Source organism: Bubalus kerabau, chromosome 4, assembly GCF_029407905.1.
Source record: "Bubalus kerabau isolate K-KA32 ecotype Philippines breed swamp buffalo chromosome 4, PCC_UOA_SB_1v2, whole genome shotgun sequence".
Classification (NCBI taxonomy): domain Eukaryota; kingdom Metazoa; phylum Chordata; class Mammalia; order Artiodactyla; family Bovidae; genus Bubalus; species Bubalus kerabau.
In genome coordinates, this window is record NC_073627.1 from 51,656,919 (window position 1) to 51,682,884 (window position 25,966).

General features: G+C 53.8%; 1 protein-coding gene and 1 long non-coding RNA gene across 7 annotated transcripts; one reads left to right on the top strand and one right to left on the bottom strand.

Moving 5' to 3' along the window:
• Positions 1-5,823: 5,823 nt before the first annotated feature.
• Positions 5,824-25,098, top strand: CA4 (carbonic anhydrase 4). 6 transcript variants are annotated; one of them, XM_055577388.1, is made up of 8 exons: positions 5,824-5,854; positions 21,508-21,561; positions 22,395-22,550; positions 23,225-23,370; positions 23,492-23,590; positions 23,868-23,931; positions 24,256-24,422; positions 24,795-25,098. In XM_055577388.1, the coding sequence occupies exons 1-8, from the start codon at positions 5,839-5,841 to the stop codon at positions 24,987-24,989; spliced, it is 897 nt and encodes a 298-aa protein (XP_055433363.1). In that variant the 5' UTR covers positions 5,824-5,838; the 3' UTR covers positions 24,990-25,098. The 6 variants fall into 6 exon arrangements, with proteins under 6 accessions (XP_055433363.1, XP_055433360.1, XP_055433359.1 ...); XM_055577385.1 differs by lacking the exon at positions 5,824-5,854 and adding an exon at positions 17,261-17,412; XM_055577384.1 differs by lacking the exon at positions 5,824-5,854 and adding an exon at positions 17,297-17,939.
• Positions 12,313-18,073, bottom strand: LOC129649689 (uncharacterized). Its single transcript, XR_008713217.1, has 2 exons — positions 17,646-18,073; positions 12,313-12,718 (listed from the first exon to the last, which is right to left on the bottom strand). It is a non-coding gene; the product is annotated as an uncharacterized LOC129649689 (long non-coding RNA).
• Positions 25,099-25,966: the final 868 nt, after the last annotated feature.

Genomic DNA, 25,966 nt, shown 5'->3' on the forward strand with positions numbered 1-25,966 from the left:
CTTTGCTCTGCTTCATTCCGTACTCCAAGGCCAAATTTGCCTGTTACTCCAGGTGTTTCTTGACTTCCTACTTTTGCATTCCAGTCCCCTATAATGAAAAGGACATCTTTTTGGGGTGTTAGTTCTTAAAGGTCTTGTAGGTCTTCATAGAACCATTCAACTTCAGCTTCTTCAGTGTGACTGGTTGGGGCAAAGGCTTGGATTACCGTGATATTGAATCGTTTGGCTTGGAAATGAACAGAGATCATTTTGTCGTTTTTGAGATTGCACCCAAGTATTGCATTTCGGACTCTTTTGTTGACCATGATGGCTGTTCCATTTCTTCTAAGGGATTCCTGCCCACAGTAGTAGATATAATGGTCATCTGAGTTAAATTCACCCATACCAGTCCATTTTAGTTTGCTGATTCCTAGAATATAGACGTTCACTCTTGCCATCTCCTGTTTGACCACTTCTAATTTGCCTTGATTCATGGACCTGACATTCCAGGTTCCTATGCAATATTGCTCTTTACAGCATTGGACCTTGCTTCTATCACCAGTCACATCCACAGGTGGGTATTGTTTTTGCTTTGGCTCCATCCCTTCATTCTTTCTGGAGTTATTTCTCCACTGATCTCCAGTAACATATTGGGCACCTACCTCCTGGGGAGTTCCTCTTTCAGTATCCTATCATTTTGCCTTTTCATACTGTTCATGGGGTTCTCAAGGCAAGAATACTGAAGTGGTTTGCCATTCCCTTCTCCAGTGGACCACATTCTGTCAGACCTCTCCACCATGACCCACCCGTCTTGGGTGGCCCCACATGGCATGGCTTAGTTTCATTGAGTTAGACAAGGCTGTGTGTGGTCCATGTGACCAGATTGGCCAGTTTTCTGTGATTATGGTTTCAGTGTGTCTGCCCTCTGATGCCCTCTCGCAACACCTACCATCTTACTTGGGTTTCTCTTACCTTGGACGTGCGGTATCTCTTCACGGCTGCTCCAACAAAGCTCAGCGCATCAAATCCCTTATGATTATACATTGGAAGTGAGAAATAGATTTAAGGGACTAGATCTGATAGACAGAGTGCCTGATGAACTATGGTCGGAGGTTCGTGACATTGTACAGGAGACAGGGATCAAGACCATCCCCATGGAAAAGAAATGCAGAAAAGCAAAATGGCTATCTAGGGAGGCCTTACAAATAGCTGTGAGAAGAAGAGAAGCGAAAAGCAAAAGAGAAAAGGAAAGATATAAACATCTGAATGCAGAGTTCCAAAGAATAGCAAAGAGAGATAGGAAAGCCTTCCTCAGCAATCAATGCAAAGAAATAGAGGAAAACAACAGAATGGGGAAGACTAGAGATCTCTTCAAGAAAATTAGAGATACCAAGGGAACATTTCATGCAAAGATGGGCTCGATAAAGGACAGAAATGCTATGGACCTAATAGAAGCAGAAGATATTAAGAGGTGGTAAGAATACACAGAAGAACTGTACAAAAAAGAGCTTGACAACCCAGATAATCACGATGGTGTGATCACTGACCTAGAGCCAGACATCCTGGAATGTGAAGTCAAGTGGGCCTTAGGAAGCATCACTACAAACAAAGCTAATGGAGGTGATGGAATTCCAGTTGAGCTATTTCAAATCCTAAAAGATGATGCTGTGAAAGTGCTGCACTCAATATGCCAGCAAATTTGGAAAATTCAGCAGTGGCCACAGGACTGGAAAAGGTCAGTTTTCATTTAAATCCCAAAGAAAGGCAATGCCAAAGAATGCTCAAACTACCACACAATTGCACTCATCTCACACGCTAGTCAAGTAATGCCCAAAATTCTCCAAGCCAGGCTTCAGCAGTACGTGAACCGTGAACTTCCTGATGTTCAAGTTGGTTTTAGAAAAGGCAGAGGAACCAGAGATCAAATTGCCAACATTCGCTGGGTCATTGAAAAAAAAAAAGAAAGTTCCAGAAAAACATCTACTTCTGCTTTATTGACTATGCCAAAGCTTTTGACTGTGTGGATCACAGTAAACTGTGGAAAATTCTGAAAGAGATGGGAATACCAGACCACCTGACCTGCCTCTTGAGAAACCTGTATGCAGGTCAGGAAGCAACAGTTAGAACTGGACATGGAACAACAGACTGGTTCCAAATAGGACAAGGAGTATATCAAGGCTGTATATTGTCACCCTTTTTATTTAACTTATATGCAGAGTACATCATGAGAAATGCTGGACTGGAAGAAACACAAGCTGGAATCAAGATTGCTGGGAGAAATATCAATAACCTCAGATATACAGATGACACCACCTTTATGGCAGAAAATGAAGAACTAAAGAGCCTCTTGATGAAAGTGAAAGAGGAGAGTGAAAAAGTTGGCTTAAAGCTCAACATTCAGAAAATGAAGATCATGGCATCTGGTCCCATCACTTCATGGGAAATAGATGGGGAAACAGCATCAGACTTTATTTTTCTGGGCTCCAAAATCACTGCAGATGGTGACTGCAGCCATGAAATTAAAAGATGCTTACTCCTTGGAAGGAAAGTTATGACCAACCTAGATAGCATATTGAAAAGCAGAGATATTACTTTGCCAACAAAGGTCTATCTAGTCAAGGCTATGGTTTTTCCAGTGGTCATGCATGGATGCGAGAGTTGGACTGTGAAGAAAGCTGAGTGCCGAAGAATTGATACTTTTGAACTGTGGTGTTGGAGAAGACTCTTGAGAGTCCCTTGGACTGCAAGGAGATCCAACCAGTCCATCCTCAAGGAGGTCACTCCTGGGTGTTCATTGGAAGGACTGATGCTGAAGCTGAAACTCCAATACTTTGGCCAACTTATGTGAAGAGTTGACTCATTGGAAAAGACCCTGATGCTGGGAGGGATTGGGGGCAGGAGGAGAAGGGGACGACAGAGGATGAGATGGCTGGATGGCATCACTGACTTGATGGAAGTGAGTCTGAGTGAACTCTGGGAGTTGGTGATGGACAAAGAGGCCTGGTGTGCTGTGATTCATGGGGTCTCAAAGAGTCGAACACGACTGAGCGACTGAACTGAATTGAACTGAAGAAGGGTGTACAGGGACTCCAGATACACCCTGAATGCCTGTTGAAATTAATCGCAACACAAAATAAGTCTTAATCATTAGTCTGAACTCCCAACCTGGATCTCTGCAATGGAGAGCAGGCAGAGACAGGAAAAGTCCCCTTACTGCCAGGCCTCAAAAAGCTTCAGCCCCTCAGCCCCACCCTTCAAGTCCTCCTGGAGTTACAGACAGAGTCCTGGGGGAGGAACCAGCAGGGAGGGGTTGGAAGTAATCACTGGAGTATTGGGGGGGAAGGATGCTCCTTGGCAGAGACAGTGGGGCAAACTTCTGCCTCTAAATATCCTGAATTAGCAACAAACATAACAAGTACAAAACATCCCTGTATCACAGATGACGCATATTCTCCTCTGGCCTGGTGTCCCCAGTTCCCAGATCCCAGGCATGGGAGCCCAGGCTCACACCAGCAGGAGGGTGGGACCAGAATTTCTGTGGACATTCCAAGTGTTTACTAGAATTCTTGTGGGTCCCTGAGGGCCCAGCTGAGGTTCCCAGTGTCTGCCGAGGAAGAGAAAAACCAGCCTTTGACAACCAGAACTGATCTGAGGTTCACAGACCTCAAATACTCAGAGCCAGGTCTCTGGCTGGACATTTCACGTCCTTCTGTTGGACATAAACAATCACAGAATACCAACCTCACACAAAGTTACTCTGAGAACATGATAAAACGAGACACGATAAAGCCAGTTCATAATTTTGTCCAAGAACCAACAAAAATAAGGTCACTGTGTTGTTTAGTTGCTCAGTCGTGTCAGACTCTTTGCAACCCCATGAACTGTAGCACGCCAAACTTCCCTGTCCTTCACCATCTCCCAGAGTTTGCTCAAACTCACGTCTACTGAGTCGATGATGCCATCTAACCATCTCATCTTCTGTTGTCCCCTTCTCCTCCTGCTCCCAATCTTTCCCAGCATCAAGGTCTTTTCCAATGAGTCACTGTGTTGCCACCCATAAAATATTAATCTTAAACATACTCTTCTTATGGCTAAAATTAGTGACTGCTGTATTTTTAGAATGTACTGAGATATAATTCACATACAATTCATCCATTTAAAGTGTACTTTGACATGAGACAGATCTGCATCAGAACACTGGATCAGCCACTGCTAACTAAGTGGCCTCAGGCAAGTCCCTGAACCTCTCTGAGCCTTGCATTCTTCGTGTATAAAATGGGGTGATACCACCCACACTGCAGGGTTGTAAGAGTTAAAAAGTGACACTGGGAATACTAGGCCAATGCAGTCTCACTGAACCAGTCCAGTTAAAGGATTCCAGCTGTTTGCAGTCTGGTGCTGGGAAATGTCAAAACAGAGTTTTGCTTCCAAGTTTCTATTAAGAGGGCTGGAAAATCTGAAGTTATGGGGAAAAAATTTTTTTTAATTCATTGGAATATAGAAAATTTTTTTCTAAGGTCAAAGGAATAAAGGAGAATCATTTCTTCCAGGGTCCCTGTTCCCTGAGTTCCTTGCCCCTGCGCCCAGTACAGACCAGGCTCCTGGGGGCAAATATCTGCCTCTGGCCTCTGGGGCTGCCCTTAGCCCATAACTCCATGAATATGAGAGGCCTTAGAAGAAGCCGGTGCTTCTGGCCTCAGTGATTACACTGTCCAAAGGGTAGGACACAGCTGGACTGGGGTCACATTCATCAGAGCACCGCCTCAGGGAACATGTGCATGATTGTGGCTCCACCTTAAAGGCAAGCAGCAAAGCCCATGAACCCACAGGGAAAGCTGGGACAATGGGTAGTCTCTAACCCTGCTGGGCCTGCCCTTCTGGGCTGTAGGCTTGGATTATTTGTATCAATACAGCTAGGAATTTTCCAGAGCCCCCTTACTTTTTTTTTTTTTTTGCCACACCATGCTGCTTGCAGAATCTCAGTTCCCCCACCAGGGATGGAACCCCTGCCTCCTACAGTGGAGAACGGGGTCCTAATCACAGGACTGCTAGGGAAGTCCCCCTCCCGCCCCACCCTTCTTTAAACCTGCTAGCTAAGTGTTCTGGCATCTCCTCTGAGCTTTTAATTAATTTCCCTTTCAGAGAATTGAGCTATTTGTTGCCAGTTTGTTCTCTCTGATGGCATGGTATTTACTAACTTTTTGCTATTGATTTTTGTTGTTGTTATTTCAAATCTTACTCGAATCTGTCCCCCTTTCAGCTGAGGAAATAGTGACCGGGTGACCAGCGGTCACCAGTATTCCAAGGTCACCGTTTTGTGTATTATGAGCAACAAAGGAAGAGCAGGAATATGCTTGGAGGCAGAACCCCGGAGATCAGGGGTGTGGAGATGTGTTCAGGAACCTAGATCCCCAGCCTTGCTTTCAGCACCGGACCGCCGGTGGAAAATGATTTCTTTTGAAAACCACTGCTTCGATATCGACACTGAAGGTGCAGTTATAAGTGTTTTAGCGACGGTACCAACAGCGCCTGAGAGCCTCAGGAGGGCCTCTGAGTGAAGCAAGGAGGCGCCAGACTGAGGACGAGCTTGAGATTTCGACCTCATAGCTGCGAGAAGCGAGGGAAGCCCCGGGGCCTGCCCAGCCTGAAGCACTCGCCGAGCTCCTGAAGACCGGCGGGCCTACCTGGGCTCCGAGAACCCAGGACGCCAAACGGCGCCGGGTCCGCGCCAAGCCCTGCCCACTGCCTTGCCTCCGCCTCGCTCCTTTCCGAGCCAGAACCCATCAGCGCTCAGCGACCCTGGGCAGGGGGACCAATCGATCGGTCTCGCTTTTCACTCAAGACTAGAAGTAGAGCGTCATGCACTCGATCCGAGGTAGGTCCCAGGACCGAGGCAGAAACTTGGCTAAACTGGAAGACCTCGCTGGCTGGTTGCCTCATGGGTGTCTGGAAGGTCGAGGTTCCTTCACGTGGAAGGAAATTGTTCTCGAATAATTTAGTTCCGAGAACACTATCCTAGGCCCTCTCCTTACCTCGCCGTGTGGCTTCTGTCTCTTCTGTCTGGGTCTTATAAAATGAACCAGTGGAACAAAAAACGCTCTCTACAGTCCCTCTTTTATCCTGGCCCAGCAAGCCCAGGATCAGCGCCAGTGTGGCTGATATCAGTGGTCTCACCCTGACCAGGGCCCCCTGAAGCTTTTCCAGCAGGAATACACTGCGGCTGCTGCTGCTGCTGCTAAGCTAAGTTGCTTCAGTCATGTCTGACTCTGTGCGACCCCATAGACGGCAGCCCACCACGCTTGGGTGGGCTGGGATTCTCCAGGCAAGAGCACTGGAGTGGGTTGCCATTTCCTTCTCCAATGCATGAAAGTGAAAAGTGAAAGTGAAGTCACTCAGTCGTTTCTGACTCTCAGTGACCCCATGGACTGCAGCCTGCCAGGCTCCTCTGTCCACGGGATTTTCCAGGCAAGAGTACTGGAGTGGATTGCCATTGCCTTCTCCAGTAACACTACACCCAGGTTACCCCCAGTTCAGTTTTCTGGGGATGGAAGTGATTTTCTTCATCTGTTGACATCTTTTAAAAAAAAACTTTGACGTTGGCCCTCTGCTACTTTGCTAGGTGACCTGGGAAAAATCACAGCCCATCTCTGGGCTTATAGTCCTGTCAAAGAAATTCAGAACACCTGAGACCATAAGGTTCCCCCACCATGGCATTTTCATAACACTGCCAATACATCCTATAACTGGATAGAACCAAATTGGGGCCAGCAGTTGGATCAGGGAGCAGTCATTTCACTGAGACTCTCTCTGGGTGATCCTGAGCCACTGGCCCTTAGGAGCCCACCTTTCCTCAGTCCATGCTACCCATGCTGAGTAAAGCAAGACAAAGCTTGATTGACAAATACTTGTGGGGGTCCTACTGTATTCTACTGCGTAGTGCTGCTGTGGGAGAAGCCAACCTAATACCTGACTCAAGGAAGCTCAGGGCCTTGTTGAGAGAGACTGACAAGGGTAGACAGGAGAGTTCTGCAGAGTAACATTGGCTACAGAAGCAGGGATGGAGGGGTTGGAGCTAGGACATTTCAGGCCAAAGGGGATGTTCAAGCCTGACTGGGTAGAGTTTTCCAGGTGGGTGGAATCAGAAATTCCAGGAGGTTGAAATAGTGAGGAGGTGGAACCCTGGGACTGTCTGTGGAGTGGATGTGACCAGGGACCAGTCAGACAGTGGAGTGTAACAGTGTCTAGATGGCGTGACGTTTAGTGGGAGCCCTGGGTTTCATCCTGGCACTGGGATGGGGAGGGGGAACTTGTTAGGATTCCTGCACTGGCCCTCTCAGAGCCACAAGTGGCCGCCCGTTGCAAGCGCCTCCCCCTCCGCCTTAGCCCGCTGAGTCCTGGGGCTTCTCTCTGACCGGGACAAACCGGCCCTGGAGGCGCTGGGGACCGTTCCGCTGCAGGGAGGCCCAGGCACGAGGTGTGTAATCTGAGCCTTCAGATCAGATCAGATCAGTCGCTTAATCATGTCTGACTCTTTGCGACCCCATGAATCGCAGCACGACAAAGGGCCAATTATACGGTTCCTCGAAGTCTGTAACTTCTCTCGCGTTTACCAGGTCACCGCTCTGCCTCCCTCCTCTGGAATAGCCCTTCCACACCTTAATTTCCCTTCAAACGGTGCCCTTATCTTTCCTTTGAATCTTGAGCGGGAAGAGGAGGCTGCATACCTGGCCTGCGAGTGCCTGAGGTTCCGTTGTAAAGAGCACCAGAGTCAGCGTCTACATTGGAATTCCAGGAGAACTGAAAGGAGGCTCCAGGGGAGTGACTAGGATCTCCGTCGTAGGCTCGGCGGTTCTGGAACACCAACTTTCTCCGTCTAGGTCGGCTCGGGCTCCCTCCCCGCCTCCTTCCCTCTCATTGCGGACCTCAAACTGGGGCCCTATCCTCTGAACACTGCTCCAAGCCCCACAGAGCCTCTGGGACTTGAGATCAGGATCCAGGAGCTCGGCCCGGTCCGGAATGCATCTCCGTCTGGCCTCCCCCACTAAAGCTCGCGGTGGGGGAGTGGGGCTCTCGCCTGGGCTATTGGGTTTAGACCTGCAGCTCTAGGGTGCTGTCCGTCCCGCGGTGCTGAAACTCCCCCAGACCTCTGCGCCCTAGGAGAAACCGCGTCCCCACCTCAGGGGGACGCCCAAACTCCAGGGCGTGTTCACACTGGTCCAATAACCCTCATGGGTCATCAATTGCCTCAACAGTTCAGATCATCACTGGTTTGAACTGGAGGCATGCAGGGGCTCTGAGGTTGCCTGAGGAGGCTAGGAAAGTGGCCAGACCCAGGGATCGTGGGAGTGGTGGGCAAAACTCCAATTTCTTGTTCTGTCCTGGTGTTAGTAGGAATTCATACATTGTGAACATATTCCCTGCCCACTCTAAACCTGTCTTGTGAATTGTTTGGTGAGACTGGGAAGGCCTCCCTCAATTTTCAGGGATTCGACCCCCTTATGAGCATCCAAGCTGTGCAGACGCTGCTACCTAGAAGATAATTTTTGAACCAGGGGCTCTGGTTTAAAACCTGCGGTTGCTGGTCCACAGGCTCTCCGAGACGACTTTAGCCGGCTGCTTCCCCGCGCCCTGGGAGGGTGGATTTCCAGCGAGAAGACTGCGCATGACCGCCCCCAACAAGCAGAGCCCCTGGTTCAAAAATTAAGGACAGAAAAATCCCTAGAACTTCCTCCCCTTCACCTTTCACACAGTGAATATGCCCTTCTTGGACTCTGGGTGACCCCCAGCTCGTGTGTGCCCCCATCTCGTGTTTCCAAAGTCCGAGCAAGAAGGAAGGTGCCAGCGACTCCCCAGGTAGAGTACAGCAACTTCCGGTCCAGAGGTTTTGCCTTTAAGGGTATAGATGGAGAGATTGCCCAAAGAGCTAAACGCGATCGCACTGGTAGTAATTTTGAGAAGCCCGAAGATGGGGCAAATTCAGAAACCAGGGCTCAGAGGCACAGTGAACAGCCAGGACGCGGAGCTCACGCGCTCCGCCGAGCCCGGGGAGGGTCCTGCCGCACCTCCACGTCCCTTGTGACTCTGCACGGCCCTCCAGGGCCGCCCGGAGCTCAGGAACTTCCCGCACCTTCTGATGACCAGCCCCGGGCGCAGTGTGAAACCAGATAGTGGAGGCAGAAGTTTGCGGAACAGGTGCTGTCCAGCGTGTTCCCGGCGAGCCGAGCCTGCGGCAAACCCCAGCACTACCTCCTGGTGAGGGCTGAGCCGGGTGGCCGATGCTCAGGTGCGAGTGGCGAGTGCCTCAGAGTCACGCGCCCCTGCACACAGCCGACGGCGCTCCGGGACAAGCGAGTGTGCAGCGTTTCCTGCGAGAAAGCAGAACCCGAGCCAGCCAAGGACTCCACAAGCTGCTGCTGGTCCACGGGCTCTCCGAGGCGCGGTTGCCCGGCTGCTTCCGGGCGCCCTGGGAGGGTGGAGAGCCAGCGAGAAGACTGCGCATGCCCGCCCCCAACTCGGATCTGCTACAAAATAGAAACGCAGAAACCCCTGGTTCAAAAACGAAGCTTTTTGAGAGGGCAACAGCAGAACATTAACTCAAGTGCAGCCCCTGTGCGACTATGCAAGTCCCATGCCCTTGAAGCCAGCTCTGCTCCTACCCATCCCACATGAGAGTCATTTAATAAGCTTTACCCTGCAAGGTTAAGTTTGGGGTTACTTACTAAGGCAGAATCACTGCCCCCTTCCTCTGTTGCCATAATAAGGGAGGAGCCAGGGCAGATTGATCTGACCCTTCCACAGGTACCCACTTGTAGCCCTTATCAAAGGTGGGAGGTGAGTTATCTTTGCAGCCTTGCTACATTTCAGCTTCTGTCTGCAGCTCTGACACCTTCATCCGTTCTCCGGGCAAGCGGGAGCCAGAGCCAGGGAGTCACTTCCTGAAGGAAGGGGCTCGGGTTGGATCTTCAGAGGACCAGAAGTAGTTAAGCAATCCGCCTCATTCTGAATAACCCCTGCTATTCTCTACAGGAAAGTGAACTTGCCATAACCAGTCTGGTTTTGTTGTTGTTTTGTCTAGTATTTTGTACAGCTCCTCGGAACTCCATTAAATCTACTAGATTGGATGCTGCGCAATTAATAATCATTGAGGGACTTCCTGGGATTCGGTGGCTATGATTCCATACTCCCAATGCAGGGGGCCCGGGTTCAGGGAGCTAGATCCTATATGCTGCAACTAAGAGTTTGCCTGCCACAAATAAAGATCCTGCATGCTTCAGCTAAGACCCAGCACAGCCAAATAAATAAATTAAAATTTTAAAATAAATTAATCATTGAATAAAGCCAAACAGGTCTTTAAAATTTACTCAGCTAAATTATTTTTATCAGAGCTAAAGATCTGGGTATCAGGTATAGGGTACTGCTGCTGCTGCTAAGTCGCTTCCGTCATGTCCAACTCTGTGAGACCCCATAGACGGCAGCCCACCAAGAATTGTTTTTCAACTCTTTGAAAGTTATTTTACTGTCACTATCTTACAGTGTTCCCCAGAACTGAAAAATAAACACTAGGGAAAGACAGACTAACCCATGGTTAAACAGGAGGAAGACCTTCTAAACTGTAAAGGGCACAGAACTGTTGGGGGAGCAGGGACAGCAGAGGGCGCTGTTGTTGTGTGAACACACCCATAGGAAGGGGCCCCAACAAGGCATGCATTTTTTCTCACATTGTCTCTGCAAATCTACACAGAAACACATTCCTTACCCCCTGATGTGTGCACCACCCTGCCCCCCGCCCAAATTCCCTATCTGACAGGTACTTCAGCAATCCAAGAGTTAGAATTTCTGATTAAGATTCTTTACCTGGCCTCTAGGGGTCCCTTGGACCCTAACCCTATCTCCAAACTATTTTCATAAGCTGGTGGTGCTCCTTCAGAGCGGGGAGCTAGGGAGAGGACCTGGGAGCCCTGGTTTTCTTCTGCAGCCTGTGGCCCTTCCCGTCCCAGCGGGAAGATGTTCTCTGCAGTGTTATTTACAGTGGAAAGTAAACTGGTGGTGCAAGCTGTGAACACTGTGGAACCACAGAACGACAGTTGCAGAGGCTGTGAGGTAACAGGGACGCATGTTGACACTGCACGGTGAAAGCTAAAAAAGGATACTGAATTGCTCACTGTGTCCACGAGGTTTTGCCTGCAGATAAAAACGGAAAGCGGAGTTGGAAAAATGAAACAGATTAAGGAGGGAATGACTGTTTTCTTTAAAATACTTTCCCTTGGAAACACGTTAAAACTGTAAAATGGTTACCTCTGGGAGATAAGGTTATCTGCAGTTCTCTCCCCCTGCTTCTTTCCAAATACTCTACAATGAGTAGGTATTATCTGGATGACCAGAGAAAAAGAAGTTAACAGACACACATCCGCCTAAGAGAGGCTGTCTCTTCATGTTGGCATAGCCTTAACGATGCCCTTTCGTCCACAAGGCTGCCTACGTGGCCCTTCCTTTTTCCCTCTGTCTGGTACCACCCTCATCACCCTCTCTGGTGGTCCTTCCACCACAAACCAGAATATATATGAATACTATGGGGAAAAGTCCAAAGCGGCTTGAGCCCAGCCTCTCGCCGGTGTGACCTGGCTCCCTGGTTGAGAGGGGAGGGGCAGCCCTGGCGGAGCTTTCCTGAGGCCTCTGCGGGGTGGACAGAACATATGGCATCTCCATTGCTGGATTGTTCCATGCTTCTTGCTGCTACTATTTCAAGATATTCAGGGGCAGAAGTTTTCGCCAAGCTCTCTACCAAAGAGGGCCGTATTCCCGTCCCCGTGATAGCTCTCTCTCTGCTCCCCTCCCTGGTTCCCTCTGTGGGCCAGAGAAACTGGCTGAGTGTGGAGACCAGGGGAGGGGGACTGCAGCTTCCTTTCCACAGATGCTGGCTGGACAGGCACCTTCTTGTCTCTGTTTGAACGTGGCAGAGGTTCAGGTTCAGGCGTGGCGGAACCCACTTTGCATGTGGCTTTAACCTCAATAGCCAAGGACAAGAAGCTGACTTCTCTGCAAACATTTCCCTGAATTATCTGTTAATTGAAGGGGACTCTGCATGGGGCCAAACGCAAGGGGAAATGGAGGCTAGGGGTTCCAATGGCAGGGAGGAATGTGTTGGGGAGCATGAGATGGCATGGAAAGAGCCCGGGTTGCTGGGGGCGGCAGGGGGGAGGGTGGTGAGGGGTAGGCTGGGCTGGGGTGGGAGTGAAATATTATTGCTAACCCATGAAAAGACCCCAGGATTTTTGGCCTCCTGAGGAGAAGAATTCAATCCGGGGCCAGAGACAAGGCTTGATCGCTCAGAGCTTTTGTGAAATAAAGTTTTATTAAAATATAAAGGAGATGGAGAAAGCTTCTGACATAGGCATCAGAAGGGGGCAGAAAGAGTACCCCCCTGCTAGTCTTCAGCTGGATGTTATATAGTCACTGCTGCTGCTGCTGCTAAGTCGCTTCAGTCATGTCTGACTCTGTGCGACCCCGTAGACGGCAGCCCACCAGGCTCCCCCCGTCCCTGGGATTCTCCAGGCAAGAACACTGGAGTGGGTTGCCATTTCCTTCCCCAATGCATGGAAGTGAAAAGTGAAAGTGAAGTCGCTCAGTTGTATCCGACTCTTCGAGACCCCATGGACTACAGCCCACCAGGCTCCTCCGTCCGTGGGATTTTCCAGGCAAGAGTACTGGAGTGGGGTGCCATTGCCTTCTCACTAGCCGTCTGTTAATGAAAGAAAGGAATGTCTTAAAACTCAGAATAGCACCAGGCCCCTCATCCATAAGATGCATTTTGGGATAATCTTGGCACCAGGCGATTTATCCCGGGCCATAAAATGATTGACTTGAATCTTGTAGAAGGGCAGATTACCATACAAATAGTTTCATTTACATAGATTCAGGAAACAATGTCTGAGTATAATATCCTGGTTTGTCGAGTAGGTTCTGGGCCATTAGGTGAACCGACTTGAAGACAGAGTCTGGGGTAAATGCATAGTACATTAACATAGCTTAAGACAAACATTTCTACAAGGAAAAGTGCATTGGTTAACTCAAGGTTTAAGAATAGTTAACTTCAGGTGAAACCAGGTGTCATTATGGCAACATAGTATTTTAAGAGAAACCTCCTTTTAAATTTGTATAGAGAAGGGAAAAAATATCTCTAGTTTGTTTCCTCCTGCCACTTAAGAGAGATAAAAATGTCTGACACTTGCAGCCTATTTCCTCCGTTTGGAGACCCCTGGCCTTCCTGCCTGTTACCCTCTCAGGGGCAGTGGTAGGGATTGGGCAACAAGCCTGCATCGCTGCCCTCTCTCAGTCTCAGTTCTTCTATAACTCAGAGAAGTAGCTGAGCATCTCTGTTGCTTTCTACAACCAAATGACTCTCTTGGGATATTTCCTGGCCTATAAAATCAGGATCTTGATATCTATCCCTCATCAAAGGAAAGATCAGTCCAACTTTCTAACCCCACCAGACAAGTCCTCCCTGTGTGGTGCCAGATAACTCTCCAGTCTCTCCCTCTTGCCCCACCAATGTGTCTCAGCTTGGGTCTCATCAAAACTCAGCTTGAGTCTTATCTCCTCCAGGAAGCATCCACCAGCTCCCACTGGCTGGGCCAGGTAGCCCTCCTCTGGGCTGCCATAACCTCATGGGCATCTGCTACCATTACCTGTAATAGCTATGCTTATGGCCGACGTTTATTGAGCACCTAAACCTCTGCCAGGCCCTTTCCCCAGCATCCTCTAGTTGAATCCTAACTGCACCCGTGGAAGGGAGGCCCTGCTTTCATCCCCATTTTTTGGATCCGGACACTGAGCTTGAGGGAGTGCAGGGTGAGTGGGAGGCAGGGATGTTGAATCCAGGGCAGTGTTGCTCCAAAGCCTGTTCTAATCTCCTGCCTTATCCATTTGCCCACCTCACCCCCTGATCACAGGCCTCCTGGTCGTTTCCTGCTAAGGGCTACATCCTAGGTCCTCCGCTGACCTACGGACACCAGGAGTGCAGCATCTTGCTCCCTTGTGCCTCTACCCGAGGCCCATCAGAGTCGTAGGAGAGGCTGAATCCAAATCTCCCTCTTTTGGGTCCCCGAGGCTGGGGGTTCCCTCCTTGCCCCTCAGCCTTCCCCACCCCTCCTGAGGTCTTGGGAGACCAGGAGGACCCGGGATGTGGCCGAGGACCCTCTCTGGGCCGACCTCAGTGTTCTCGCCACCCAACGCTACATCCATGCTTGTTTAGGATCACGTTCAATCCAGGTGAAAGGACCTCTGCTTAGAGGTCACGGTGACTCTTGCTAATGTGCCCAGGGCTGGGTTGGCCCTTCTCAGGCTTTAGTCACTGAATTCTCATAATGAATGATGGGGAACCTAGGAGGAAGATGGGGATATGGTTTTTATTTTACAGATGAAGAAAACCACAGCTCAGCTGATGTCACAGAGCAAGTGGGTGGGGCCAGGAGTGATCCAGGGCTGTCTGACCTTGAAGCCCTATAGTTTCCCCAATGCCTCCCTCCGGATCCAGACACGGCTGTGGCAGGAAAATCCCCAGAGGATGAGAACTGTGATTCATTCCTGCATCTTCAATGTGCCAGCAGCTACATCCCGGGAGGCTGGTTGTGAAAGTCTGGGCTGGGCAGGCTCTGGCCTAATAACTGTTTATTGACAGAGGTCAGCAGGGCAGGATTATCCTCCCCACTTTATAGATGAGGAAGTTGCAATCAGAGGGGAGCAGGATAGTTGCCCAAGGTCATCCCTGAGTCAAAGGAAGACTGGGGACTTGAACACAGGACACTCAGGGACCCTATGTGGAGTAAGAGGAAGGAGGCTGTGACGGGCTGGCACTGCTGGGCTCGAGGCTGGCAGCTTTATGGGCCCTGTAAGTCACTGTGATGTGTTAAGGCCCATCCCTGCTCTTATGATTCCTGCTGTAATGGGGGAGGGCGGGGGGGGGGGGTCTTGTCCCCTCCAAAGGAACTAGGACCTAGACAGTGACAGGTAACAGGTTTATGGCAGGTAGGACAGGGGTCCAGGCTGGAAGATAAGGCTGGGTGACCTTGGCAACCTGCTTTGTGTAACCTTGGAGTCAGAGATGATAGACAGAGCAGGAGCCACCCCCCCACCTCCTTGAGTTCCTGCGTCACAGACGGTGTAGTCTCGGTGGTGGTGCCCGTGACTAAAGATGCAGCCTTGAGGAAATGCCCATCCTCAACATCCTCCCCCCTCACCACCTCATGCCTCAGAGGGACCCCCCCCCAGGGGCGTGGTTCTCCTCCTTCAGCTCAATGGTCCTACTAAGGGGAACCCTGACTGGAGGGGAGCAGGAGTACTTTGAAATCAGCTTCCTCTTCCCAAAGGGACTTTGAAGTGCCTCTAAAGCCACCAGGGGCTTCCCACGTGGTGTTTAGTGGTACAAAATTCGCCTGCCAATGCAGGAGACACAGGAGACAAGGCTTCCATCCCTGGGTCGGAAAGACCCTCTGGAAGTAGGAAGTGGCAACCTACTCCAGTACTCTTGCCTGGACAATCCCATGGATGGAGGAGCCTGGCGGGCTATAGTCCATGGGGATATAGAGTCAGAAACAGCTGAGCACTAACCTAAAGTCACTTGTCAATAGCCTCTTAACTGCACGGAAGGCTTCCAAGTCTCTCCCCTGCCTGTAAGAGGGGCTGGCTTGGGGTTACAGGGACCCCTGAAGTAGACTTCATTCCTTGGAATAGACTTTCTCCTCGCTCCATTCCCCAGTCCTAAAAGAGAGATTTTTACTGCCGTGTGACCACAGATCCACTTCCCAGAGAAGACCCCCAGGGTGTGGAATCTTCTCCTGAATTGTGATTAAATCACTCCCCCTGACTGGTGATTTAATCACTAGCCCCAGGCTGGTGATTAGATTCTAAGACAGTGCCGACAATAGGGCCCTACACCTGGTGTGTATTCTCCCCTCCCCTCTCTGAGGATCAAAGCTGCTCTGGGAGGCTGTGTGATCCAGGGCCAGCAGGTTGGGGGAGTGAACCAGGACTCAGACCAGGGAGGAAGCCCCTTCGCCTGGATCATTCTGCGGGAGGCGATCCCTCTTCAGAGGTCTCTCGCCTAGGTTCAAAGGCCGGTGGGGGCTGAGAGGTTGGCAGCGGATGGGGAAGCGACTCGACCAGAAAACCGGGGCTTCCTGTTGATGTAGGGGGCCCAGGCCCACCCAAGTCCACATTCCCCACCCAAGTCCGAGTGAGCTTCTGAAACTCTCACAGACGCCCCCACCCCATGTGGGACATGCAGTACCCAGAGCCATGAAGGGGTCTCCTGCAGCCCCAGGCCAAATCCAGGAGAGGGAGGCGCCCTCCTGGGACCAGAGGCAGCCTACTTTCTAGGGAGGGCCCAGCCCGGTTTCCCCAAATGCTAGAGCCTCCTCCAAGGAAAGTCTCCTATCCTTAAACTGCTCTGAAGATTCTGAAAGATGAGATAAGGAGAGGTCCATTCAGACCCCAGTCTCTTCCCATCTTATCTCAGGGGTCTGGGTGGGAGTTGGGCAGGGGGCGATGGTGTCTCAAGAGGACCAACCCCTCCCCTCTGATCTCATCAGTTCCTCTCTCAGTGAGCCCCTTGGCAATCCATTTCTCAGTTCTGCGCCCCAACATCCCCAGCGCTGGCCATCACATACACCCTCGCACAGCAATTCACAGGCCTCCTCATTCTGTGTTAGAAGAACAGTCTTTGGGTTGCTTAGAAATTAAGTGCGGAGCAGCCTGGGAGAGATGCTGAAAACGAGATAAGACCCAGAGAATCGGCGGTCACTCCCGGAGAGAGAGAAGCAAGCCCCGCTTTCGGGGAACACCGGATTCGAGAAACAGCATCGCACATCCCTCAACTCCACTACCCCTCCGAAGGTTAGCTTCTTTCCCCCAGCCCCTAACTCTGGTCGGGTCCAAGCCCCCACGCTGGCTGCTCTCGAGGCGAGAGGGCGGCGCAGGGGTCCACGCCAACATGATCCAAGGCAGGAATCTGGAGCCCCACCCTTGTGTGGCCCAGGTACCTTGTGACTTCGCTCTCCCAGTCCCCAACAGGAGAGCAGGTGTGGGATGGGGAGGAGCAGGGAGGAGGGCGCAGCCTCCGATGCAGGTAGGGGAGGGGGCCCCGCGCACTGGTGGAAAGGTGACCCCGGGCGGGGCGGGAGCGCTAGTCGGGGAACCGAGGCGCTCTGATCTGGAGAGCCAGGGGAGAGGAGGCTCCGCCAGGGGGAGGAGCCGCTACCCGCGTCCTGCTGTCGGGGCTCCCTCCCGTTGCGGCTCTGCTATAAAACCTGGGTCGGCATGACCACGGCACCCGCGGCGACCTCCTCGGTGCGCGACCCCCGGCTCGGCTCCCGCGCAGGATGCGGCTGCTGCTGGCGCTCCTGGTCCTCGCCGCCGCCCCGCCCCAGGCCCGCGCAGGTGAACGAGGGCTTCGGCCCGGGGACCCCTCGGTGGCCCCTCAGTGGTCCGGATCTTCGGCCCCGCGCCCAGGCTGCGCCCGCCCGAGATGCGGCGGCGCGTGCGGCCGGGCGGGGCGGGCGCCGGGGAACCAGCGAAGGGGCTCGGGGCCCGCGGTCCTCCTCCAGGCGCCGTGCGGGCTGCGGGCAAGGATGCTCCCCTGCGCGGCCCCGCGCGCGCCTCCGCTTTCTCACCCTTTCTGGCGTGTCACGCCCTTGTTCGCGCTCCTTGGTCTGTCGTGGGTCGCTCTCCGTCCCGCGGGGGCTCAGTGCTTGGTGGCTACCCCCGGCTCGGACCAGGGGCAACGAACTGGGTGCGGTGGGGCCCTGGCATCGCCGCTTTCCGCCCTGATTCCTTGCCCCCGGGAGGCTGCCAGCACCTTTCACCTCCAGCGCCGTGTATGGAGCCTGGCCGGGGGCATCCAGAGACCCGAGGTCCCAGCCAAGCCGGTCTTTCCGGCCAGGGTGATTTTCGTTTAAAGATTAATGGTGAGGCTGAGCCCTTAATTATTCGCCTAGGTGGGAGGTGGCAGGAGAGGGGTGTTAATATTTGATAAGAAGCTGAAGGCGCCTCTGGCGTCTGGGAACGGGGATCCAATCTGATCTGGCAACTTCTCCACACCCCAAGAGGAACCATCTCCTTGGAAGGAGGCCTCCATCTGCCATTCCCCTTCTCAGCTACCCCTCGGATGGTCCTTGGGGTCCACCTGGCCGCATCTCCTCTCTAAAGCTAGATGCTCCTCCCTGGAAGTGAGTCAAGGGTGAGGGTTCCCCCCCCCAGTAGCAGAGAAAGAGGGTGTGGGTGCCTCTTTCAGGAAAGACTTAGCTGGCCCGTGGTGGGGACGTGAGAGGCATCCTGAGCGAGAAGGCAGGATGTGAACATTTTTGTATATAGGGCTGGAGGTTTGAAAGCTTCCTAAGCTGCTGGGCTTATAGAAAGAGAAACGGCTTTGCAATTAATGTGGCTGTAGGATAGCTGCATGGCCTTGGGTAAGTCACTTTCCTCCTTGGTAAGTCAGCTTCCTCCTTGGGTAAGTCAGTTTCCTCACTTACAAAACAGAAAGTAATTCTGACTTCAGGTACCGTTCTAAGGATTCGAGTAAGGCAGTGGGTGTAAGTGCTAGTGTGGCACATGGCAGGCGCTCTGCAGCCACATGGCTCTGCCTGCTCTACCACCGGCCTGGGCCCAGCAAGCCAGGAGCCTCTCTCAGCCACCCCCTCACACAAGCTGTGTGCCCCAGAAGTGCTGGGGCTTTCTGACTGGGAGATGCCGAGCACTGTTCCTCGCTTCATCTCCTAGGGAGCTTGAGGCTGCAGGGTGACCAGGCGGCACACTGAAGTTCCCAGGGTATCTGCTGCCCTGGAGAGAGGAGCAGAGAGGGTCACAGGCCCCTGTAGAGCCCTAGACCTGGCCAGAAGCTACTGAGACTTTGCCCGGGGCATATTTGGGTTTTGCTGAGCTGGTTTTCAAGATCCCTCCCTCCCCCTGGAGTTGGAGGGCGGGGTGAGCAAGGTCCACCAGAGGGAACATCTTCAGTCATCTCTAAAGCTGGGGGTTGGAGGGATGGGTTAGTCAAGGGTCGGGGGCCGGAGCTGAGTGGCTGGCAATGGCCATTCCCTCACTCCATCCCTGGTCAGGGCAGAGGGACTGGGCAGAACCCAGAGCTTGGAGCCAAGACCTTCAAGTAGCTCCTCTCCTTCCCCGGCCCCCTGGGAAGTGGCCTGAGACTGCGGGCTGAAAGCCATCTGCAAGGGCTGCCCGCTCACGAGCCAGCACAGAACCTGAGCTGGTTTGAGCCTGCCATCTCTTGCCTAAAAACCAGCCCCTACCTTCAGCCTTTGGATACAGACCTGACCCTGGCCTTGGCCTCATCAACATTACATTTTTTCTGGCTTTGGCTTCCTGAAGAGGGTAGTTACAAGGGCACTCAACCAAGCAGGTCAAAAGTCTCTGTGATTAAGACGCTGGATCAGAGGTCACCATTATAATCCCAGTAGCTGCAGCCAGAAGGCGGGAAGAGCAAATTCCTAAGAAAAGCTCAGGCTGGACCAGATGGGCTCTGGGGAGGTGATGGGGGTTCCACCTGCCAGAACTGGGTCCTGAGGAGCCTGGGTCAGGTCAGGCTTGCCCTGAAACACCCCTTCCTGCCGGGCTTCAGTTACAGGAAGGGCCGGCTCAACTCCAGTGGCCCCTTGTGCTGTCGGGACCTCTGAGAGGTGGAGACACAGGGAGCCTTTTATGGCTGCAGCTGAACACCCATCCAGTGTGTCTGAGGACACCGGGTCTGGGAGATCCATGGCAGCTCCTCTTGCCTCTGGAAGGAAGGACGCTAGTGGGCTCAGAAGAGTTAGGGAAGTCTGCTGCAGAGAAGAAGCAAGACTCAGAGCAGGACTGGAGGCCAGGTGATGGGCTCCAGCATTGGACCTCTGCCCATGCGCAGAGAGGGGCCTGGATGGGAAGCGGCCACTACCCTTTGCTGCCCCTCGTGGGGCTTGCCCAGATGCAGAGACAGGGTGCAGCAGAGCCCTGTCCCAGGCAGGGGATGGACTGGCCTGGGAAGACACTGCAGGGACACTCCATCTCTGAAAGAGGCTGTGCCAGCAAAGTAGGGGAAGCGTTTGCTCCAGAACTTGGAGACTGGGAAACCCAGGGTGGCTCCCAGGGATGGGGGGTGGGGGTGGGGAATGGAGGAGGGTGGGGGGCCAGGGTCCTCTAGATGCTCACTCTACTGGCCTCCCTCCCACCCCCCTCTGAGAGCCTGCCCCTTCCCCATCTCATGTTCATGGCAGGGACCCCAGAAGAGGTTGGGTTGGGTGGGGATGGATGTGCTTAGAGGCCTTAGCTCAGGCTGAGCTGGAGAAGCTGTACTTTTCTTAGGAATTTCCTCATCCCTGAGTTCTTTCCAGCTCACTTCATTTCTCTCCTCTCAACCCCTCCTTAACTTTGGCCATCTGTGCCCCGACAGGAGGGGGCAGGGAGGGAGGGAGGGAGGCAAGGGAAAGGGAAGGACTTGACTAAATTCCAGGCTGCCTGGAACACTCACTCTCATTAACCCTCCCTTCCATCCTCTCAGTGGATGGTGTTAGCCCTGTGGGTGGTATTAGTTCCATTTTACACTTGGCTAAACTAAGGTTCAGAGAGATTAAGTGACATCACTAAACCCACCTTTCGTAAGTGGCCCACCTAAGAATTCCAGCTCTGATCAAATGCTTCGTCCACTCTGCTGGCCCAGCCTTTTTTTTAAATCAGTAGGCTGATTTTAGACAGTTTCAGGTTTACAGAAACACTGAGCAGAAGGCTCAGAGGAGAGGGTCTCCCTGCGCAGCTTGTCCTCCTGCCAATCTTTCATTAGGGCTACATCCCTGACGCAGCATTTTTTGAGGGCGATGCTGTGTCTGCTGTAGGCAGAGTGGGGGATGGGAAGGCAAGGTCAGGACCCCCACCAGGACTGAGGTGGTGGGACAGGGGAGAAGGCCTAGGTGAACGGGGCATGTTCTGGGGAGGGGCTAGCCTAGTCTCCCCCATCACCCATCAGCTCTGGGAAAGCAACCAGGCTGAAGGAGGCTGTGTTGTCCTAGGAGAGGGGGGTGCCCAGCCCTAATCTTCCTCTTCCCCTTTCCCCAGAGCCTCTCCTTCCAAGTCTAGTTGGGGGTGGCTGATGAACAACAGTGATGCTGGCCCCTGGAGAGAGCTGACCAGCTTTGGAGGGGCCAGTGTCTCCCGGGCAAGAGGCCCAGGGGACCAGCTGTGCGGCAGGGACACCCGGAGCCTGGCTGCTTCAGCCGCCTCCTTCTCCATCCCTACCTTATCTTCTTAAGTCTCCTCCTCCTGGGCCCTCTGTCCCCCAGGACAGGACCTCAGCTCTATCCCTTGCCAAGCTGGGCTCTGACTGCAGGGATGTTCCCAGCCTCTGACTCACCACGTAAACACACACACACACACACACACACACAGTTACCTGTGTGCACACAGTTCGCCGGCACTCACAGAGACGGGTGCACACAGCCGCATTGACACGCGTCTGCTCAGGCCTCACGTCCTTCCTCTGCCTTTCAGCGTCTCACTGGTGCTACCAGATTCAAGTCAAGCCCTCCAACTACACCTGCTTGGGTAAGTGTGGGGCGTCTTGGGGTAGGGAACGTCCAGGCAGAAATGGAGACCTAGGGACAGTGGGAAGGATGAGGGTGGTGGTGGCTGCAGGCAGATATCAGCTTCACACACACACACACAGTCCTGGTGCTCAGGAAACGGGATTTAGAGTGACCCGGACTTTTTCCTGGTACCTCCTGTCATCACCTTTGTCGCCAAAGAAGTCAGCCCTCCGTCCTCTGAAATAAAGCAGCAGCAGCATCAAAGGGAGGAACATACTTTGCTGCCTCCTCTGCTGGCCTGACAGCACTCCCCGCCCCCACCCTGACCCCCAGTGTCAGAGGTCCAGACTCACGGAGCCCGTCTCCCCGGGGTGTGGGGTGGGGGCGCCTTCCTGCCCCCCAGTGCCCGGACAAGGCTCAGTGTCAGGTCTTGGGGTCCTTTCGCAAGTGGCCCTTCCAGGGGACTCCACGGCTTCCCTTCACTCTGCCACCCAGCTCCTTTGAACTTCAGAACCCCCAGGAAGCAGGTATCACCAGCATTATCCTTTCACAGCTGAGCATCCAAGGTGGTCCTGTACCCCAGAGCTCACAGCCTAGTCCCACCCTGTCCCACATTATGCCTCGCTGACTGTGTGTGTGTGTGTGTGTGTGTGTGTGTGTGTGTGCACTCGTGTGCATGTTGAGGAGGAAGGAGGGAGAGGGCGGAGTTCTATGCTGGGCATCCCCCAGCCCAGTCTGCTGGCCTCCAGAGAAGGACCTTGCTGAACCTGGGTGGACCTGAGTGGGGCAGAGGGCCCCATACCCTTGTGCCAGGGGCCCCTGATTCCCAGCCCAGCCTCCCTCCCTGCTCAGAGCCAGACGAGTGGGAAGGCAGCTGCCAGAACAACCGCCAGTCCCCCGTCAACATCGTCACAGCCAAGACTCAGCTGGACCGAAACCTGGAGCGCTTTTCCTTTTCTGGCTATGACATGAAGCACCAGTGGGTCGTGCAAAACAATGGGCATACAGGTGGGTATTGGGCGTGCGAGGTGGAGACCCTGGGCAAGGCAGCAGGGGCACCTGGTCTTGGGACCCACATTACCTGAGGACTGGAGGGTTGGGCTCCTCCTGGGAGATGCACCTTTGCCAGGGGAGGGGCCGACAAGCCCTGCGTGGAGGGCAGGGGTAGAGAGGGAGAACAGGGTGGGCCTGGGAAAGGAGGGGACGCTCTCGTGGTATTTTCAATCAAAGCAGTTTGGGGTGGGGTGGAGACAGGTTCTAGGAAGAAGGAACAGTATGTGCAAAGGCACGGGGGCGTGCAACAGTTGGGGTGTTCAAGGGGCTGCGTGTAGCCCCGTGTACGTGCAGGACAGAGCCAGCCCAGGGTCAGCCAGCCAGGCTCGGCTGGGGAGTTTGGACGCTGCCTTGAAAACACTGGGGCGCCACGCATGGAGGGGGTTGAAGCAGGGGTGGGACCAGGCTGAGCTGTGTGTTAGGTGGGCGGTGGGGGGCATGCAGAGGGAGAGGCGGGCAGTGAGTGGCCAGGGGAAAGGCCAGGCTGTGCCACTCGCCCTGTCCCTTCAGGACCGCAGCCGGGATGGGAGGGAGATAGGAGAGAAGGTCCTGCCTGGGGGGAGCTGGGAAGGGGCTGGGAGAGGCCAGGAGGTGGGTGCGAGGACCCTGCGCCCTCCCGTGCCCTCCAGTGATGGTGTTGCTGGAGGATAAGCCCTGGATCGCTGGAGGAGGACTGAGCACCCGGTACCGAGCCAAGCAGCTGCATCTGCATTGGTCCAAGGCGATGGATCGGGGCTCGGAGCACAGCTTTGACGGGGAGCGCTTTGCCATGGAGGTGAGGGACCTCTTCCCCTGGGGTCGGCGCCTTGGCTGGGCCCTGGGTATGCTTGCTTCGGGTGAGGAGGGCGGTCCACGCTCTGACGGGCTCTCTCTCCATCCCACTCACCCCTGACCAGATGCACATAGTGCACGAGAAAGAGAAGGGGCTATCCAGGAACGCGAGCGAAAACCAGTTCGCCGAAGATGAGATCGCGGTGCTGGCCTTCATGGTGGAGGTGGGCCGCCACCCCAGGGTCGGAGGGGCTGGTTCCTAGGATTCAGGCGCCCGGGATCCCAGCAAGGCAGGAGGGGGCTGAGGAGGCTCAAATGTCCCCTCTGTTACTCAGTGACTTGTGTACCCCCATGTGGGGAGCCCAGAGCCTCTCAGGGTCCTAGAAGCTGCCTGCCTGCCCCACCCCCACCCCAGACCGGGAGAATGAACTGGTGGTCACCCCACCCCCAACCCCGCCCCCCCTACAAGCCTCTCTTAAGCCCCCTTCCCTCCCATTCCAGGACGGATCCAAGAATGTGAACTTCCAGCCCCTGGTGGAGGCGCTGTCTGACATCCCCAGACCCAGTGAGTCAGGATGGCCGGAATGGGAGGTGGGGGTCGCAGGAGCGGGGATGGGGGTGGAGACTTTGTCCTAGGAAGGAAGGTCCAGGGATTTCCCTGGTGACCCGGTGGCTAAGACCATGCTCCCAGTGCAGGGGGCCTGGGTTCGATTCCTGGTCAGGGAACCAGATTCAGCATGTTGCAACTAAAGATCCCAAGGGCCGCAACTAAGACCCAGCACAGCCAAATAGATAAATACATACATATATATATTTTAAAGGAAGGTCCGCATGGTGGGGGCCTGAGCTCTGAGTGAGGTGTGTGAGGGGGTGACCTCTGTCCCCGCAGATATGAACACCACAATGAAAGGGGGCGTCAGCCTCTTCGACCTGCTCCCCGAGGAGGAGAGTCTGAGGCACTACTTCCGCTACCTGGGCTCGCTCACCACACCGACCTGCGACGAGAAGGTGGTCTGGACCGTGTTCCAGAAGCCAATACAGCTCCACAGGGACCAGGTACACAGGGCCCACCCGAGGGTGCAGTCTCCCCTGCACGGCTCCCGGAAACCAGCCGTCCCAGGGGCGGGGGCGCAGGGCGGGCCGGACAAGTCCCCAGGTGAGGCTGATGCCAGCTCGAGCTTGAGGAGCACTCTTCTCTGATAATACGACGGTGGGAAGAGGAACCATGCACTCTCCAAACCGAGAGCACGAGTCCCTTCTGCTTAGGAAGCCGAGCTCCTTCCCAGCGCCCCCACCCCCAGACCCCACCCCCAGACGCCAAGGGCCTGCATCCCTCATTCTTTTCCTCTGCGCCACACACTGAGCAGGGCCGACCCACCGGACTCCCTCCCTGACCTCCCTCCCTGACGAGCCCTGTCCCTCCCACAGATCTTGGCCTTCTCCCAGAAGCTGTTCTATGACGACGAGCAGAAAGTGAATATGACGGACAACGTCAGGCCCGTGCAGAGCCTGGGCCAGCGCCAGATTTTCAGGTCCGGGGCCCCAGGACTGCTGCTGGCCCAGCCGCTGCCCACCCTGTTGGCCCCCACGCTCGCCTGCTTGACGGTGGGCTTCCTCCGGTGACCCTTCCCTCCTGGACACTTGACCTCTGGTCTCAGCCCTTAAGAGGGCTTGGCCTCTGTCCCTCAGGCTTCTCAGATTGGACTTCGATGGTGATTAAAATATGGATCTATTTTTAGAAAAAACTTTCCCAAATCTGTGCAGTTTTTTCTTTTTTCTTTTTTTTGCCGTGTTGGGTCTTAGTTGTGTCTCTTGGGATCTTTCCTTTTGGGCGCAGTGGTAGTGGCAGATGGCGTTAGTCACCCCAAGGCATGTGGGATCTTAGTTCCCCAGCCACGGATCGAACCCGTGTCCCCTGCATTAGAAGGCGGATTCTTAACCACTGGATGGCCAGGAAAGCCTGATTTTAGTTCCCACAACTACTGCTGTCTTTTTCTCCTCAACCCATCCTAGGGTGCCAGGATAAGGGCCTCGGGCCTGGAGACTTATTCTGAGCAGGGACCACTAGGCACCCCTCCCACCTTTGTGAATTCCCTATCGCTGACACCCCACTTGGAGAAATGGAGAAGGGACCTCAGAGTTCCAACACAGTGACAGCTGGAGAAGTTCCAGTCCAGCCTTTCATTATATAAGGGAGGAAGCGGAGGCCCAGAAAGGCTTCCCTGGTCAATTAGCTGATAAAGAATCTGCCTGCAATGCAGGAGACCTGGGTTTGATCCATGAGTCAGGAAGATCCCCTGGAGAAGGAAATGGACAACCCACTCCAGTATTCTTGCCTGGAGAATCCTGTGGACAGAGGAGCCTGGCAGGCTGTAGTCCGTGGGGGTCTCAAAGAATTGGACACTACTGAGCGACTAAGTGCCTGCGTGTGCACACACACACACATACACAGAGGCCCCGAAAGGAGAGGAGACTGGTGAAGGCTGCCCAGTGAACCCCCAGCAGAGGCAGCTGAGACCCAGCCTGCCCTTTCTGCCCTGTACTAGGGGCAGAGTGTGTGCACACAGCCTGTGCAGGGTCGGGGGTGGTGGGGTTCATTG